General features: G+C 44.3%; 1 protein-coding gene across 7 annotated transcripts in view; it reads right to left on the bottom strand.

Annotated features, from left to right (window-relative positions):
- Positions 1–19,611, bottom strand: part of TLN2 (talin 2) — a 447,219-nt gene that overhangs the window by 135,913 nt on the left and 291,695 nt on the right. For all 7 annotated transcript variants that reach the window (XM_082444639.1, XM_082444638.1, XM_082444643.1 and 4 more), the window contains 8 exons: positions 17,850–18,030; positions 16,827–16,940; positions 14,147–14,255; positions 13,173–13,381; positions 12,227–12,325; positions 7,554–7,721; positions 6,031–6,325; positions 3,216–3,382 (listed from right to left, as the gene is read on the bottom strand). In XM_082444639.1, coding sequence (XP_082300765.1) covers positions 3,216–3,382; positions 6,031–6,325; positions 7,554–7,721; positions 12,227–12,325; positions 13,173–13,381; positions 14,147–14,255; positions 16,827–16,940; positions 17,850–18,030 — 1,342 coding nt within the window. The remainder of the gene's footprint in view (positions 1–3,215; positions 3,383–6,030; positions 6,326–7,553; positions 7,722–12,226; positions 12,326–13,172; positions 13,382–14,146; positions 14,256–16,826; positions 16,941–17,849; positions 18,031–19,611) is intronic.

The raw sequence follows: 19,611 nt of genomic DNA, 5'->3' as shown, positions 1-19,611 counted from the left end.
AGTTTCTTGGCTGAAAGAGGGATCAGGGACAGAGGAAGGAAGTTCGGACCCTGCCCCTCCTTGGGACTCTCTTCAGCCCTACCCAAGACATATCTCTAAGGACTATCAGCCCCTCAGGTAATACAATGGTGAGTCAGACAAGGAGGAAGGTCTACTGGATGTCGCTGCATGTCACAGTACATCAAAAGTGAAGCAATTCACACACTTGGTTGAGACACATTACTGTTCTGTGAGAGGCCAAGGAGGCAGGCTAAGCTGTGGGGATGTTTAATGAATCTGAAATGCATAGGAATACATTCAACATGTTACCTCGGTGATACGAAGTTGAAAGTCATTTCTGTTTTCTTATTTATACTTACTGCATTTTCTATTCATTTCACCAAAAGCATGTGCTAATTGCATAATAAAAACAGCATAGATAAATACAGCCTTATCCATTTAAAATAGTTCTCGCCCGGAGGTAGGCATCGGAATCTTCTGTGAAACACACACACATACACCGGGTCCTAGCAGCAAACTCGGAAGTTAGGATCTTTGGGGGTGGAATTAAGGCACGTGTACTTCAGTAAGTTTCGCAGGGTTCTGAAAAAGAGCCCTGGATAAGAATCACTGGCTTTTAACAGCAATTAGAGAAGAAAAAGAAATAAAAGGAATACAGATTGGAAAAAGAAGTAAAACTGTCACTGTTTGCAGATGACATGATACTATACATAGAGAATCCTAAAGATGCTACCAGAAAACTACTAGAGCGAATCAATGAATTTGGTAAAGTGGCAGGATAAAAAATTAATGCACAGAAATCTCTTGCATTCCTATACACCACAACAAAAAAATCAGAAAGAGAAATTAAGGAAACACTCCCATTTACCATTGCAACAAAAAGAATACAATACCTAGGAATAAACCTACCTAAGGAGACAAAAGACCTGTATGCAGCAAACTATACGGCACTGATGAAAGAAAAATTAAAGATGATACAAACAGATGGAGAGATATACCATGCTCCTGGATTGGAAGAATCAACATTGTGAAAATGACTATACCACCCAAAGCAATCTACAGATTCAGTGCAATCCCTATCAAACTACCAATGGCATTTTTCACAGAACTAAAACAAAAAATTTCACAATTTGTATGGAAACACAAAAGACCCCAAATAGCCAAAGCAATCTTAAGAAGGAAAAAACAGAGCTGGAGGAATCAGGCTCCCTGACTTCAGACTATACTACAAAGCTATAGTAATCAAGACAGTATGGTACTGGCACAGAAACAGAAATATAGATCAATGCAACAGGATAGAAAGCCCAGAGATAAACCCATGCACAGATGGTCACCTTATCTTTGATGAAGGAGGCAAGGATATACAATGGAGAAAAGAGAGCCTCTTCAATAAGCGGTGTTGGGAAAACTGGACAGCTACATGTAAAAGAATGAAATTAGAACACTCTCTAACACCATACACAAAAATAAACTCAAAATGGATTAAAGACCTAAATGTAAGGCCAGACACTATAAAACTCTTAGAGGAAAACATAGGCAGAACACTCTATGACATAAATCACAGCAAGATCCTTTTTGACCCGCCTCCTAGAGAAATGGAAATAAAACCAAAAATAAACAAATGGGACCTAATGAAACTTAAAAGTTTTTGCACAGCAAAGAAAACCATAAACAAGAATCACTGGCTTTTAAGTTAGAATGGGCATCATCAGAAAATCTACAAACAACAAATGCTGGAGAGGGTGTGGAGAAAAGGGAACCCTCTTACACTGTTGGTGGGAATGTAAATTGATACAACCACTATGGAGAACAGTATGGAGGTTCCTTAAAAAACTAAAAATAGAATTACCATATGATCCAGCAATCCCACTACTGGGCATATACCCAGAGAAAACCATAATTCAAAAAGACACATGCACCCCAATGTTCATTGCAGCACTATTTACAACAGCCAGGTCATGGAAGCAACCTAAGTGCCCATCGACAGATGAATGGATAAAGAAGATGTGGCACATATATACAATGGAATATTACTCAGCCGTAAAAAGGAACGAAATTGGGTCATTTGTTGAGACATGGATGGATCTAGAGACTTGTCATAGAGAGTGAAGTAAGTCAGAAAGAGAAAAACAAATATCATATATTAATGCATGTATGTGGAACCTAGAAAACTGGTACAGATGAACCGGTTTGCAGGGCAGAAGTTGAGACACAGATGTGGAGAACAAGCGTATGGACACCAAGGGGGGAAAGCGGCAGGGGGATTGGGGTGGTGGTGTGATGAATTGGGCGATTGGGATTGACATGTATACACTGATGTGTATAAAATTGATGACTAATAAGAACCTGCTATATAAAAAAATAAATAAAATAAAACTCAAAAATTAAAAAAAAAAAAGAATCAACTGGCTTTTAGAAGCATCATGACATAGCATAGCCGTCAAAAAGCACAAAGCTGTCTCTTAACTCTATTCAAACTCTCCTATAAATAGCTACTGGGTTTTGGATAACAGTGAAGCAGGAAACACCTATGCAAAATCTTTTTTTTTTTTTTTTTAAGTGGTGAGTTTTGAGAATTTGCTGCCTTTATTCTTATATATATATTTATATATACATATATTCTTTTTCAGATTCTTTTCCCATATAGGTTATTACAAAATATGGAGCATAGTTCCCTGTGCTATACAGTAGGTCCTTGTTGTTTATCTATTTTATATATAGTAGTGTGTATATGTTACTCCCAAATTCCTAATTTATCCCTCTCCCCACCTTTCCCCTTTGGTAACAATAAGTTTGTCACCTATGCAAAATCTTGAAAGAAGTTTAGCTGAGAAGTTGAATGGAGGGCAAAGTGACATTAAGGCTGCAGGAAGAAAACAGGTCAAAGTGAATTTACTGTTGAAATCTCAAGTTGAAATTAATCATCATTTTCACTAAAGCCAATGGCAATGACCCAATGTAAAAAGAGTACTGGCTAAGTAGGGACTCTGTTGTCTATGGCTGAGTCAGCACCACATCCCTAAAGAGTTTTTTCATTCATGTGTTCCATGACCTTCCCCTTTCCCACTTAAAGAAGGTTAAACATTACAAAGCCATATAGATTTTAAACAAACAAAAATGCACAGTCGTCTGACCATTCTCTATCTTGAAGGTACCTTCCAAATCCTAACTTTCAATGATGTTCACTTTTCAATTGAGTAAATCCAATGTACTACCTTTGCAGCCTCCACCATGCGAGCGGTAGAGTCAGCCAAGAGTTTGGCTGCTGCCAGGAGCTTCTTGGAATTCTCCATGTCGATTTCTGCTTCCGCATCTGACCTCATGGCGTTGACGAGGTCTGAGGTGGCCTGAGCCAGGACCCGGGCCTGGCGTACCATTTCACCTAGAGGGTGGGACAGAGGATGCAGTCTGTTTGTCTGCTTCCTAAAGCTCAGGGGAAACGTCAGGAGCCAGCACAGTCTTGTCTCTATTCCTCTGGCAAAAGGGACGAAGAGGAATGAGCCTCCATGCTCCATTCCTAAGCAATGAAGCCAAGTCAGATCCTGAACCAAAAATATTCCCTGTGGCTGCCAGGCCTGTCTACCCCCAGTCACATCCAAGTTCAGTCTTTAACTGTGCGGGATAAAAATGACATAAGTAACCTAAGAGGAACCCTTTATAAAGAGAAGGCAGGGAACAAGATTATGTGGATTTATTATGTGCGTTTACGCTTAGTAAATACTTATATAGAAAATATTATTTACCTCACGTCAAAAGCCACTTACACAAAAGCCCCTATAACAAGCTCTTTGAGTAATGTGCACAAGAAAAATATTTTTAAATTTTGAGTCAATCTGCATGCTACGTAACACCAGATGAGTGGTATCACATAACCCACTCTATTTGTGTCACTTGGCTCTCACTCATAGGAAGCACAGACCCCAGTTTCATGCTCAAATGCTGAGATTTGCCTTGGCCCAGTCTTCCTATCAATTTTCTCTTTGCTCACCCTTTCCTTCTCAGCATTGATTTTGATCTCGTTATTAGTAATGGTTATTAGTAACTGGGATTTTACTGATATCTATTTCAACTTCCTTTTGGAAGTGGGAGGGGTACCATCGTCAACATTAAAAATAAAACTACTCAAATATGAGCAATTTCCTCCCCTAAAGGTCATTTGTGAAGAAGGACGAAGCCCTGTTAACATTAAGGGGGAAAGAAGCTTTCACGAAAATCAAAAAATGCTCAATTCAAGGTACCCTGGATTGTATCCTGGGACAGTGAATGGACATTAGTGAAAAGTTGGTGAAATCTGAATAATGTCCGTAGTTTAGTTAATAGTAACATACCAATGCTCATCTCCCAGTTCTGACCAATGTCTTGTGGCCTAAGGGAGATGCTAAAAAGGAGGGAAACTGGGAAGGGTACAGGAGAAGTCTATTACCCCAGCAACTTTACTGTATATAGAAAAAATATTCCACAATAAAAAGTTTATTTAAAAAAAATAAAAACAAAAGAACCAAAAAAATCCAGATGTGTGGAGCAGTGTCATCTCTTAAATCACTTAAGAAGGATAGAGAAAATCACAAGGTAATTTTCTTTAAAAATATACTCGTTAAGAAGTATTGCTCTGTGCTGAGGAAGAAGTAGGAAAATAGACTTCTTACAAACTCCTGGTAGGGTTGCAAATTGTGGAACCTTTCTGGAGAGAAATTTCAGACACGTTTAAAACAAAAAATGTACATACTTATTGGCCCAGAAATTCAACTGATAGGAATTTATCCTACATACACTCCCCAAAGTAAACAGAGATATTTTTACAAGAATGGTTACTGCAATATGAATTTTGTAAAACAGAAACTTGGAAACCACCTAAATGTCCGTTAAAAGACAACTGGTTAAGTAGATTATGATGCGTTCATTGAACAGAATACTATGCTGTCATTAAAAAGATTAGTGTATAGGTCAACATGAAGAAATTTTCTAATATATTCAGTGAAAAAGGTTGCAGAAGAGTATGTGCAACAGAATTCCATTAATATGAAAAGAAAGAGGGTGTTGTACATACATATAAATGTCAGTAGGAAGACTGAACATTTCTGCAAAGATGAAACATGTTGATAAGTGGGCAATTCTAGAGATTTAGATGGGATAGTGACGGGCTGGGTCTGGGGAGACGTAATTTTTAACTAATAGACTGAAAAGGTGCATTTTACATACATACATATACATATATATACATTTTATATATATATATATATATATATATATATGCATGTATATCGTGATGTTTGACATCTTAGAAAAACCTTTCTGCTTGGAAAGAGACTGCCCCTCCCAGAGCTAGCCAATACTTAGAGATAGTAAAGGGTCTAGCCAAGAGCATGGTGGAAAACTACCCAATCCAGAGTCATCCTCTGTCTGGGCCCTACAGCCCAGGAGGCAATACTCCTCTGCCTTCATCATCCCAGAGCCATGGACCAGGCAACTAGGGACCACCCCTATAGGGGTGGAGCCAGCTGAAATTAGTCAGACTAGCCAGACTTAAGCGGTTCATCTTGCTTCATCTTGCCTTTCCCACAGACATCCCAATATAGGTGGTGGCCTAAGCTCTCTCCTCAGTCCTGTCTTCTGCCATCTGATCAGAACTTGATGCTTCCCCTGTGACCCTGTGTGACACGCAGTGACCCCCTGTCTGGGACCTGTCAGTATAATACACTTCATTCCAAGCCTCATTCTTGCCTCCCCCTGTGGCTGCACCAACTTTACTGTATCCAACATGGACATTCTTGGAACAAAAGGGATTTACTGTGTATCTAAAATTATTAAATAAAGATACCCTAGTTAACGTTAAGTCTTTCAGTGTTGCTGGGACAGGCACATTAGGAGTCTCAAATCTTCTTCCCAGCCTCAGGGAAGAAGTGTCTGACTGAGGCGGATGAGAACGTGCCCTTTTGCCAGATGTCCAGGCAACCATCGTCCGACTCACTCACAATCATCACCATCGGGGAACCCTAAACCGACCGGCCCGCCCACAGACCAGCCCCTCACCAGCGTCGCCCATGGAGCTGAAGATGCTCTCGGTGACACACATGATGGTGTCGGTGGCCTGGTCATAGCGACCAATGGGCTCGCCTCGGCTGGCGAACTGTCGCACATGCTGCAGGAGATCGTGGAGGGCCTGGCTGACCACACTGGCCGCCGCGCTGACCTGCTTCAGCAGCTCAGTGTCGTCCGTGGCTGCCTGGCAGGCGTGGACGCAGTTCTCCACTGAGCGGTCCACGAGCTTCCCTGCTTCAATCAGCTGCTCCTGGCACACAGGGGAGCTGATGGTGGGGCTCACGACCTGAAGCGAGACAGGAGTGGGTCTTGGTTACCGTGGGACAACTCTGGTCTCCAGCGCCCACTAGCATTTCCACCACATCCTTCCGTGGTCTGGGCCTCAGTTCCTTATTTATAGGACCAGGGATTCAACCAAACCATCACTGAGGTTTCTCATACTTCACCATTTCACTTTGTGATTTTAGATGCCCGTTAACTTTCATCTCCATTAGGGCTCTATAACCATTGATACTACTGACTACTTCTATAGAGAGAAATTTCTGATATTTGCCATTTATACCTCCTGCTCTTAGGAACCTCTGAATTGAGTCTTCTGAGCTGAGATAAAGACTATGTAAAAGAATTATATTTTTTTCCAGAGGAATATATTATATTTCCTGGAACTCTGCCTCATGGTACTTGAAAGATTAGGGGAGTTGTATCAGTAATCTGTGATACTAGGATGGTGAACAAGGAAAGCAGGAGGGAGACCATCAGTGACCCCTCTGACGGATGTTGCAAATCCTCGGATAGGACCAGAAATGCCAGGCTGAACCAGATTACACATCTGTACAATATGTTATGTCATCAGGTTGAGAAACAGATGGCTCCCATCTTGTGACACGTCATCTCAGCAAAGATACACATGGTTGAGTGGAAAGGGTTTCTGAAGTCAGACTGGCCCGAGTTGCAACCCTAGTCCTGCCACTTAATGATTTCTGTGGCTGTAATCAGTAACATCTAAGGGCCTCAGTTTCCTCTTCAGTAAACCGGGGATGATGGTGCTTAATGAAGTAATGTATTACACAGAGAGTGTACATCCTAACTGGCAACCATGAACTTCATCATTACCTCCTTCTGATTCTGTGCAGTGCAGAAAGGGCTCCCATGGACTCTGCGGATTATTACTGAACCCATGTATAGTGCTGTAACTGCACAATCCAAGAGCTCTTTGTGCACAGGGGTAAAGAAGACATACTGAGAAGTCCAAAGGGGAGACACAGCAATTGGCATGTAGAAATGGCAATTAGATACAAAAAGTACCACTGCCTGAGGACTTGAACAAGGAAAAAATGATTAAAGAATTGGACACCTTATGCTAAAATCCTGTCATGTCCCCTAAAAGACACCTGAAGCAAGCTCTAAGCTTTACACAATTTTAACAAGTTCTGCCCCTGGTTCCTCCCAATGACTGGAGGCAGATAAGAGCGTGTGACACTCCGTAGAAAGGGCTGGGGTGCCAGCTGGCTTACCTTGGCACACGCCACAAGCTGGGAGGTGGAGAGGGCACACTGGGTGGCGGCAGCAATCACCCTGTTCTGTAGGACTGTGTCCTCAGCCACTTGGGCAACATTCTTTGCCTTTAGGACCAACATGGCAGCAGCATTGGCAACAGCTTTGGCCAAACTCATTAAGACGTCCTAAGAAAAGGGAAAAAAAAAAATCGTCATTTATATTTTCCTAATCACTCTTCACAGCCTGAAAGTAAAGTGTGGTGTCCACTTAAACATTTTATTAAAATTCCATTTGACCTTTTTCCTTCAGTACTTTAGAATAATATTTTTCCATTTATTTTTCTGAAATGTCAAGTTAGCCTGAGAGCTAATTAAGGAAGGAGACTTACATCCTAATAACACAGTCTCCTATACGTTAAGTAGCATAGGTTTCAATCCAAAATAGGTTAGTGTGAGGGCAAGGCTTGTATTTTAACCACTGACTCACATTTGTGCACTTAAACAACACTTCGAATCTTGACAACATCTCCTGAGTATGTGGTGGATCAGCTAAAAATATATACTATGAGCAGTAGGAAGGATAAAATTCATGGCCTCCATGTCATCATGCCCCACTATAACTTGAAAATTTATTTTTCTGATTTCTACTTTGCACAAGATCCAAGTTGTCATCAGAAATTCAGCCACATCTTGGCCTCCAGAGGGCAACGTTGAACATGCACGGAGAGCACCTCCAGCTCAAGAGCCCATGAATGCTCTGAACATAAGTTATTCTCAGTGTTCTGTAGCCTTCTGGATGGAGATTAATTATTATGAAAAGTGGAAAGGGAGCCTACATAAATAAACCGGCTACAAGAAGACCTCACTGAAGATGTAAGGAGCTCTGAGCCTTTAAAGATCAGTTTATGCTTCAGGTCAACACAAAGGCTTTCTGCCTGCAGGATGGAGAATCCTCTGACTTAGCCCATCAGATTTGTCACCCATTTCTGTGACCTGAAGAATCACCACTGCTACGTTTAATTCACTTCTTGGCTTTTAATACTGAAGCTCATTTATTTGGTTTGGAAATGCCTTCCCAAACATATAAGCCATTATTATTTTGAACATGTCAAGGCTTTCTCCCAGAGGAGATGTGGTCAGAAGTCTTTATTAATTCATCAGATAATGAAAAGCACTTTTGATTCTGAATGCAAAGGGCACCACAGAGTCTTTACAGCAAGATATTTTATGAGAAGATATACTGGGAAGAGTGTTTAGCCTGTACAATTTTACACAGAGCAAAGGCTATATCTTATCCAGGCAAATCAGAAACCCATGAATCCACCAAATAAGCAGCTTTTAAAATGGACAACAACAAAGCAGGCTGAAAGGAACAGTTTGGTCCAGCCTTTTTTAGGTCTCTGGTGTTTACTGGATGTCCAAGGAAAAACCACAGCCTGTGGTGCTGAAAGCTGAAGACGCCTTTGGGATCTGACTGGCACTCATCTGTCATACAACTTCTAGAAACTGCTCCCAACATGGCCTGCAAAGTTACAGTTCTTGGACATCTATCTCAATGCTCAGTGAAAACAAAATTTGAATGTCACAAATTATTATCAAGATTTTTAAAAGCAGTCTTCCCAAAATGGGTCAAAATATTCCTTCCCTTGATAGGGATCCATCTTTTCACCCAGGGACCAAGATTTGGTCATGCAAACCCTTGATTGTTCTAAAGGACTTTGTTAGACTGATTTATAGAAATCCTGCTCCTCCTACTAATTTTGTCCCAGAAAAAAACAAATACAGCTAGAAAAAGAACGTGATACTATGGCTATAGTTGCTGACAAGGCCCTTGTCAAACTTTTCAACAAGACCACTATTATGCAGCTCATGTAAAATAAATCTTTGTTAACTCTGGGAACATGCAGTACATTGAAAACTCAATAAAAAGCTCCAAGATAGGATCTCAAGAATCAGAAAAATAGAGAGTAAGAAATCCAATGTCAGTAAGCCAGGGGCTACCCATAACTGGAGGAGGTTGTAGGATCACCTTACTGCCCTGGTGTTTACCTAGAGAATGGGAAACATTCAAGCCAGGCCTTCCCCTGTTAAGAAAGCCTCCACGGGACCTACCTTAAACTTGAACCTGCTTCCCTAGCACATCTGCATAGAAGCAGACATTAGGAGGCAGAGTTTGCATTTACACTGTGATGGAAACAGTCTATCAAAGAAAAAAAAGAGGAAAATCTTAAAAGAAAAACAAAAAACACCTCAAGGCAGGGACTTCTCTGGTGGCACAGTGGTTAAGAATCTGCCTGCCAATGCAGGGGTCACGGGTTCGATCCCTGGTGCGGGAAGATCCCACATGCTGCGGAGCAACTAAGCCTGTGTGCCACAACTGCTGAGCCCGCACGCCTAGAGCCCACACACCGCAAAGAAGAGTAGCCCCCGCTCGGCGCAACTAGAGAAAGCCCATGTGCGGCAGTGAAGACTCAACACAGCCAAAAATACATACATACATACATACATACATACATACATACTCAAGGATATATGAGATGCCTTAACGAAGAACTGTGACTTCCCTCTCAATCTTCCCAAACACTTTGGAAAATAAGTTGACTGCTTCAAGATAATTAAGCCTAGTAAACCAACAGACGGATCTCGTATTTATGCAATTCCTAAGTAGGTACCTACCTACAAAGAATTACTTGCTCTAATACAGAATGCACAGGACAACACAAGGGGAGTTTGGGGATCTGACTAAGGGGAAGTCAGGATGGGGACATAATTAGCTTGGCTTTAGTGAGATGTATTTATGTGGTCTACAGTTAATTCTGTTTATAGTTATTACTGGCCATTCCAGCACAGAAATGGCTTCCAGAAATACTCCTACCACCCATTATGGGTCTCAGCCTCCATGATCACATGAATGTTCATGCACTGAATGTCTCATTGTATTGCAGGATCTGAATGAGTGCTATGTTCCCAGCACCCCAGGAATGTGGAGAGTAGAGAAGGTACATGTTTCATGTATCCACAACATACATGACCATGTCTTAGTGTAACTGACACATGAAGTGTGTGTGAAGGTGATGAAGTTCGGCAGTTCTAGACAAAATAGCAAGCAAAATTACCCCCTTTGAAGCAACTTGAATGCTAATGGAAAGTTGAATGATCCTTTTATTCTGAATTCTACAGAAATCCCAAACATTGAACCTGACATAGGATTTGGAAAAGGGCATCTTCCAGAGAACAAGGGTTCAAACTATAACAGTTTAATTAGAATGTATTTGTATGTTACTTGTAAAATGAAGACTTAGGAGGATGAGGAATGAAAGGCATGTGCCCATAAGTATGTGAAGAGTTCATCTGAGCCTGAAGATCCCTGGCAGAAGGCCTCTGCACCCCATCTGTGGGGGCTGGGAATAGAAGCAGACAGGTTGAGATCTTGTCTGAGCTGGCAGTGCATCCAGCCAGCTGCAAACAGTGGCTACAGCTGATCCCCAGAGGACATGTCCCTGGTATTGAAAAAAAAAAAGGGGGTGACAAAAAAGACTGCCACACTTGTGGTTTTGGATATGACACAGACAAGAGACCCAGCTCTAAACACAAAGGAAAGCCTGTCCTATGTGTGAGCAGAGTGTAAGGGAGTGCCCGTATTTTCACTCTTACATGTGAACTCAAGAATGATGCAATTAGGGACTTCCCTGGTGGTGCAGTGGTTAAGAATCCTCCTGCTGGGGAAGGGGAAGCTGGGACGAAGTGAGAGAGTAGCATTGACATACCAAATGTAAAATAGATAGCTAGTGGGAAGCAGCCACATAGCACAGGGAGATCAGCTCGGTGCTTTGTGACCACCTAGAAGGGTGGCTAGGGAGGATGGGAGGGAGGCAATATGGGGATATATGTATACTTACAGCTGGTTCACTTTGTTGTACAGCAGAAACTGACACAACATTGTAAAGCAATTATACTCGAATGAAGATATTAAAAAAAAAAAAAAAAAAGAATCCACCTGCCAATGCAAGGGACACAGGTTCAATCCCTGGTCTGGGAAGATCCCACATGCTGCAGAGCAACTAAGCCCGCGAGCCACAACTACTGAGCCCACACACCTAAAGCCCATGCTCCGCAACAAGAGAAGCCACTGCAATGAGAGCCTGCGCACCACAACGAACAGTAGCCCCCGCTTGCCTTAACTAAAGAAAGCCCGCACACAGCAACGAAGACCCAACACAGCCAAAAATAAAGAAATAAATTTATAAGGTAAAAAATAAAAAATTTTTAAAAAGTAATGTCTTCATGAAAAAAAGAAAGACAAAAGAAAAAAAAAGAATGATGAAATTAAAAACCGCCCCAAATAGATAAAACAAGCTTGGCCATGAGTTGATAACTCTAGAGGTTGGGTGGTTGATATAAGGGTGGTTGTGACATTATTCCGTCCATATTTGTGTTTGAAGAAACTGTAGCATGCTGACTAGTGAGAATAGTTAAGTAAGTGTTTCAAAGTGGTGATGCATGATGTAAGTGAAATGAGTCTTTCAATTAAAAATTCTTTTTCTTTAACACATAAAGACCACACTCCGAGATAATCCACCTTCATCTTTTTTTTGTCAGCTCAAGGAAGACTCAGTTTTTCATTACCTTCTCCCTGCTTGGGTCTAAAGCCATCACTTAGGCTCCAAGATTATGGGCTGCAAATATCTTACCTGGAATCGCTCATCAGTCTCATTCTCTCCGATCTGCCGCAGAAGATCGCCACTGGCTTGTCCAATGCTTCCAGCGGCGGTCAAAACTGTCTGTCGAGGCTATGAACACAGAGCACATCTTAGTGGGAAAGAGAATGCGTTGCCTCCCCAGCGCCATGAGACAGGGCAGTGCAGGAAGAGGAATCCTACAGGATGGCCTCCTCCTGCACCTCAGTGAGACCCTTGAACTATCTGCCAGACGGGAGACATACACGTCCTGGTGGAATCTGTGCAAGGAAATGCCTGTGGCTCACAAACCAGCAACGGCTGCATAGGTGTGAAATGTTCAAATAATGAGCCTCAATCAGCTGGTAGGAAATCAGCGTACAGACTTGTATCCCCTTTAAATGTGTATTGGTGGGCTTCCCTGGTGGCGCAGTGGTTGAGAATCTGCCTGCCAATGCAGGGGACACAGGTTCGAGCCCTGGTCTGGGAAGATCCCACATGCTGCGGAGCAACTGGGCCCGTGAGCCACAATTACTGAGCCTGTGCGCCTGGAGCCTGTGCTCCGCAATAAGAGAGGCCGCGATAGTGAGAGGCCCGCGCACCGCGATGAAGAGTGGTCCCCGCTTGCCACAGCTAGAGAAAGCCCTCGCACAGAAACGAAGACCCAACACGTTCATAAATAAATAAATTTAAATGTGTATTGGTCATGTGTGTTAGTTTCTGAGGTTACATCTAATCAAGTACCCTTGGGTTGGGGAAAGGAGGCTTCCTACTAAGAGCTCAACCAGTCTCAAAGGTTGAACCATGGTTTCTGCACCCAGTTCACCAACTCCAAACCCCAGAGTGTGGGAACATGAGTCGTCAGGATGGAGGGGACAGCTCAGGAAGCAAGAACCGCATGGGACCCAAAGGCTGCACCTCCCTCATCAGAACCCGAGTGACTGATGGCCCCAAAGCTCACCTCTCCAGAAGTCGGCTGCACAGCTTTCAGCAAATCCGACACGGCCCCGGCGAGGGTCCTTGCGGCTCTGAGCAAGTCCTCCCCGCTGCCTACCTCGTCGTCCATGAGGGCCGCCAACAGCTTCACGCCCTTGGACATCTCCGTCAGGTTGGAAGAAATGGTGGTGATGGCACATCCCACAGCGGTGTAGTCGGTGTCTGCAGGGTCACCTGTGACAGAGAAGGACCATCACCATCAAGGGAGGGCGGTGAAGGTTGAGGGGAGCCCAGGTGGACAGGAGACAGGGTAACACTGGCAGCAGAACCCTGCCCCCACCAACGACGCCCCCATCCTGCAGGAGTCAGACATCTCCCCATCACCAAGGTGCTGCTCTTCATGGGGTCCTTTTACCCCAAGGCCTCATATATTAAGATACTGAGCATGTGCACCTTTAAAACTCCCAAGGAAGAATCAGCATCTGACGGCCCTTTTCAGAAGCCTGCTCCAAGGTCAGCCGCTTGGAGAGGTCAACTCTACCCCTGAAACACTGCAATGCTGCTTGGGGAAGCCAAGATCTTCCCTGGCTCTCATGTGACAGTGCAAGGCTGGGAGTCGTGCTATACAGAGGAGACCACGGCTGGACAAGACAGAAGAAGGCACCCATGATGGCTAGTCATCCAAAACCATTTTGAGACTGTAAGCTCTCAGAAGGGAGAAACTGGCCTCAATATACTTTGAAGTATGGCCAGCAGCTTGACGAACAATGAGAAGAGCTGAATAAGTGCTTTATACTGATGATGCATGATACAGACAAAAAGGCATGAGATGTTCACCACATTTCTCCTGGGTCAGTGGGAGAAAATGTCTGAAGCATTGTGAGGGCCTAATAATAGACTCTCCCCTGAGAATAGGAAAAATCTGTTGTTTCAATCAAAGAATAAGAACTTCTTTTTTTAACAAAACCACAATACACCACAAATTCCTCAGGGACTTACCGGCTGTGAGGTTAACAACTGAAGCTGTTCCAGCTGTGATGGCATCGACTTGAGAGTGGATTTCATGTTTGGATTCGTCGACTTTATTCTGAACCCATACCCTAGACGCCTGCAAAACCAGACAACTTCATGACAAAATTGCTGCACAGGATTACCCAGGAAACCAGAGAAGGCGTGCCATAAAGTAAGACCAGTGTTTTGGCCACACTCTTCTCACTGGGCCAGCTACAACGAGGTCCTTAAGTCACCTTGAACGATGTCCTTAACAGGTTTCTTGCTCATTCACTCGTGCTGAATGGCATGTAAATTCTCAGTGCTTTTTACTCACGTTATGTTTTCTTTAAGATCTTGGAGAGAAAAATTCTGTGGCTTTATATAGGTAAATTCAATTTAAAAAATGAAAATAATTAGTATCTCATAATAATACCGCACAGTGGCAACAACAAGTGTTGCTAATTTTCATCTTGTTTTTTAGAGAATGGGGTTAGAATTAGGGTGTTCTAGCTCATGAGTGTTCTATCAGCGTAGCAACTGACTTTTGTTCACAAGATGAATGTCGTGTTGACGTGGCACCTTTCCTGGTAGGGTTTTGGGAGGTGGTTGTCAAGACCCCTGCTCTGGATCCAGCTCTAACACTAACAAATGATATGACTTTGAGCACATTTCACCCAACTCCTGTGTCTTTCATTTCTTCTACTGTGGAATCTCACTCAATGGTCTTTTAAAACCGGTCTAGTTCAGGGCTTCCCTGGTGGCGCAGTGGTTAAGAATCTGCCTGCCAATGCAGGGGACATGGGTTCGAGCCCTGGTCTGGGAGGATTCCACATGCCGCGGAGCAACTGGACCCGTGAGCCACGATTATTGAGCCTGCGCGTCTGGAGCCTGTGCTCCACAACAAGAGAGGCCGCGACAGTGAGAGGCCCGCGCACCGCGATGAAGAGTGGCCCCCACTTGCCACAACTAGAGAAAGCCCTCACACAGAAACAAAGACCCAACACAGCCATAAAATAAATAAAAATAAATAAATTTAAAATAGTACCACTATAGAATTTCAAAACATTAAAAAAAAATGAAATAAAGGGATAATTCTCAGCTCTCTCTAAAAAAAAAAAACAAACCTTTCTAGTTCTTATACTTCATGTTGATTTGACCCTATAAATAGCAAATTCTGCTTTTGGCCGTTTCTGGTCTTAGCCAATAAATGCTCATTTACACTGGTAATGATGATCCTATGGTAATATAAGGTGCTGATCTGCTTCCCAAAACATTCCCAAAATATTCATCTTGGTTCAGCATATGTCTAGCACTAAAATATTTTATATACTAACTCTTTGAAAATTGGTGAAGCAAGAATATTAAATCCAGATATTTTAAAACTTGCTCTCACAACTGTGCTGGATATGGGAGTCTGCCATATGTATTTTCACTCTCAAGTTCCCCAAAGCAAAATATTTAATGACTTCAGGGACCTGGGAGAAACAGCACTACGGATACTGCACCCTGCAGGTACACAAGTACACGAATGAAAAACACCGAGCAGGGAGAACCTGGAGGCACTTATCCTGGCTGGACAAGATGAGGCTACAGATTGTGTCTTGGTTCTGGCCCTATGATGGTCCAGCAGTCTTAAAGCAGTGCTCTTCAACCCTGGCTGCATATTAGAATCACAACAGGGAGATGAAAACCCACGGATACCCAGGCCCCACCCCCAGCAACACCGATCTGTTTGGTCTGACCTGGGCCCTAGGCTTCGTCCTTAAAACTCCTCAGGTGATTTTAACGTGCGAAGCAGGGCAGGGAAGGACAGTGATAGCCAGTGGTGTGCAAATGTGTACACAAAACAGTTAGGAACTTTACTAAAATGCAGATTCTGATTCGGAAGTTTGGGGTAAGGCCTAAGATTCTGCGCCTCTCGCAAGATCCTAAGTGCTGCCAATGCTGCTGGCCTGTGGATCACGTTTTAAGTAGCAAGGGGCTAGACGATTTCATGCCGCAGCAGCTACAGGAAGGCAGCTGATCGCCCTGCCTCACTGAAAAGCTCAGTAGTAGTGACCCAGTGGTTCGGGAAGCATGGTCTCTGGACGAGGAGCAGCAGCACCTGAGAACTTGCTGGAAATGCACGTTCTCAGGCCCCACCCCAGGCCTACTGGGTCAGAAACAATGGGGGAGGGGCCCAGCAAGCTGTTTTAGCAAGCCCTCTGAATGACTCCGATGCTTGCTCAAGTGTGTGAACCATTGGTAAGTACTAATAACAAACCTAGCTAATACTCACTGGGCTCTCACTGCGTGTTAGGTGCGGGACTGAGAACTCTTTACGTGATTGGATTGTTGGGTCTTCACCACAGCCCTGCTCAGGGATGACAAAATGGAGGCTTAGAGAGAGTAAGCTGCCCAGATTGCCACAGCCATTGAGCAGTAGAGCTGGAATTTGGGCCCAAATGATACGACTCGAGTCCAAGTTCTTAGCCCTTATGGGGTACTGCCAACAGCCCGTAGCACCCTATGATTCTCTCCTCCTGTGGTGCAGCCTAGAGATGGAGACTCCATCTCTTGAAAAAATATGGACTTCCAACTCACCTAGCTGGAGACAGGGATTCACCTCACTGAATCCAGCCAGAGCACAGAACCCTGTTTTCTGCCAGGGCAGAGACATCGAATAAAAACACTGAACAACACTTACCATATCCTGGCCGAGAGGCGGCAGGGAGTCAAGTTCACTGAGGTCGTCCTGGGCCTGCTGGACAGCGTGCATGCTCGTGTTGATGGTCCCCATGAGGGCCTGCTGGGCCGAGGTCTGCAAAGGCAGGTAACACGAGGGATCACACCACACTCCTGCACTGGCAACACAGGCTCTACATGAGCAAGGGAACTGGACCTGAGATCATGAGAAAGCAGCCCAGGGTACATCTCAACAAACTGCCTGAACCAGCTCCTATTTCAACCGGCGGCCAGAAATAGGTATTATAATAAATTAATAGGACACTAAATATGAGCGTTTGCAATAGGGTGATTCTAATCAGCAGCGTGTGGAGAACAAGAAGGCTCAGAAAGAGTCCCTGCAGGGGAGCTCAGGGGACCCAATCCTTGAGTGCTCAGGACAGAAGGTCTCCTGCACAGGAATCACGTGGGTGTCACATCAGGACTCTTCTTGGTAAATAAGTAAAGATTCCACTCAAACCTACAGTCAACACGCTTCTCCACTCAAATCACTTCTGGACTTTAAGGCTCTTCTGCTTTCAAAAAGTTCTTGCCCCAAAGCATGGGATTCCAGAGCAGGCCTGAGAGAGGCCCCGAGTCAGGTAGACCAGCACAGCAGAAGGAACCAATGATCCGCTGGGGGGCAATGTGTGGGTCGGAATAGACTTGGTCTACTTCTGAGCCTCTCTGAGGGGTATCTGGGCCGATGAGCAGGCAGGGGAGCAGGGTCCTATCCCTCTCTCACAAACCACGTGGAGAGGCCACTGGTCCTTGTCCAGCCCTAGAGGACACCTGTGGTCCTAGACAGGGCATTGCCAGAGCCACCCATTTAAAAGAAAACACACTGGGAATGAGGTACTGGGACTGCACAGCTGAAGAGCCAGGATTCAGATAGGAAGTAGCGAGAGTGAGGGTGACACACACAACCTATCACCAGGCTGGTGTGGCTCCCTGGACCCCAAAGGCAGCATAGTGACGAGCAGGGCAAGTCCCCCGGTAGCCTCACCAGCGGGGGCATGTGGCCTCGGTGCATCTGTCCAACCATGACCTGCTGCTGCGGGGAGGGCATGCTTCCAACGTTGAAGGTCTCGGGCCCGCTGGAGCCGGAGCGCATCACGGCCGGCAGTGCCACTGAACCATGCTCCGCCTTCCCGGTGCGATTGAACTGCTGCTGCAAGATGGTGGACCTAGGGGGACAGATACTTCGGTCACTGCGAGGTGGCCATTCACAGGGAGTGTAATAAGATACCACAGGTGTCACCAGTGTTCACTGCTTCATGCTATGGCAACCAGTTTCCAAGAAGCAAATACAGACAGAATTGTGAACGAAGTAGCAGCACTAAAATGTTTCAGCAGAACCCTGAGACGAATGAATCCTTTTATAATCAGTAATATAAATAAGTACTCCCAGTGTATCTAGTTGATAGGTTCATGGCATTATGCTATTAGTTGTTCTTAAAAAAGACACACAAAAAAATGATGTTCTAGGCATAAGTGAATGTTTTGGATACACTGATCTATTATTTCGTAAATTCTACCTGAAATAGCATTCATTCAACACACATCTACTGTGCACCACGTTCTATTCTAAGCCCTCGGGACAGAGATCATTTATCCTTAGCTTGAAGGAAGAAGTGTGGAAAAGAACTTAAAATCTCCCACAGCTTAGCTCCCCTTCTCCAGGTCAAAAGCCATTGACCACAGAGGATGTTTCAACACCTTAGGAGCCTTGATGATTGGCAGGCAGACTTTGGCTCTCTTCCAGATGATTTCAACTTAAGTCTGGGAAGACTCCTAGGGCATCTAATAAAAACACTGTCAGTTGTTTTGCTTCTTGATATTTTCTTGGAATGAGCAGTGAGTGCAAAGGACTTTGAGCATATGAAGGTAAGAATCTGAGGGTGGCACAGGTGCCTCATAGCCCAGTGGACAAACCCACAGGTAGAGTCCGGGGGAGTCTGAGGCAGGGGGGCACGGTGCGGGAGCGGGGTGGTGGTGCAGGGTTGCTGAGCAGCTGCATTAAGGCACAGGAGCCTCTGTCCCAGGGTTCTGGAACCACTGCAGGTCACTCCCTGTTGTCCAGGGCAAAGCTTGTGAGCCAAGCTAGGATTCCAAGCAACAGGCATCCAGGCAGCAACATTAACATCTGTGGAGGGGCTGGCACTAGGGAGGGTGGATCTATGGCTCCTCTCGGAGCTCAGCTGCATTGCAAGATCTCAGCCAATGTCTAATACAGGGAGAAGTGGGAGGTCTAGTGATGAGGAACTCCCCTGGACCACTCTTCCCGCTTGCCATGACCAGACCACACCATGATGCCCTCTGCATCAGTGGGGAAGGTCTCAGCACTCGGGGCTCAGACACTTACTGAGCTGCTCCTAGGAGAAGTTCAAGCACAGCAGAGTCCTAGGAAGTGAGCAGCTCCACCCTATTAGGAAGTACTAGGTTACTAATGTCCATCTAATGGTCATTAATAATTTCAAGAAATTAAGGTCTTTTGCCAGAGGGTAGCAAGTAGTACTTGAAATGCACCACATCAAATTTGGTTCCAACTTGCGTACGAATAAGGGACAAATGGAAAAGCATCTTCAAGGGGATTATGATGCAAACTGTGAGAAAGTGTACAGAGTAGCAACATTAGAGAAACCGTTCCTATTACTAGACAACTTCAATGTGCTGGAATATGCTCGAACTCTCCGGCAGTGCACTATAGGAGACATCAGAACACCTGAATCTGAGTCCTGGCTCTGCCACATGCATGCATCTCAACT

Source organism: Balaenoptera physalus, assembly GCF_965194825.1.
Source record: "Balaenoptera physalus genome assembly, chromosome: 2".
NCBI lineage: Eukaryota > Metazoa > Chordata > Mammalia > Artiodactyla > Balaenopteridae > Balaenoptera > Balaenoptera physalus.
This window is presented reverse-complemented; position numbering and strand designations above follow the sequence as displayed.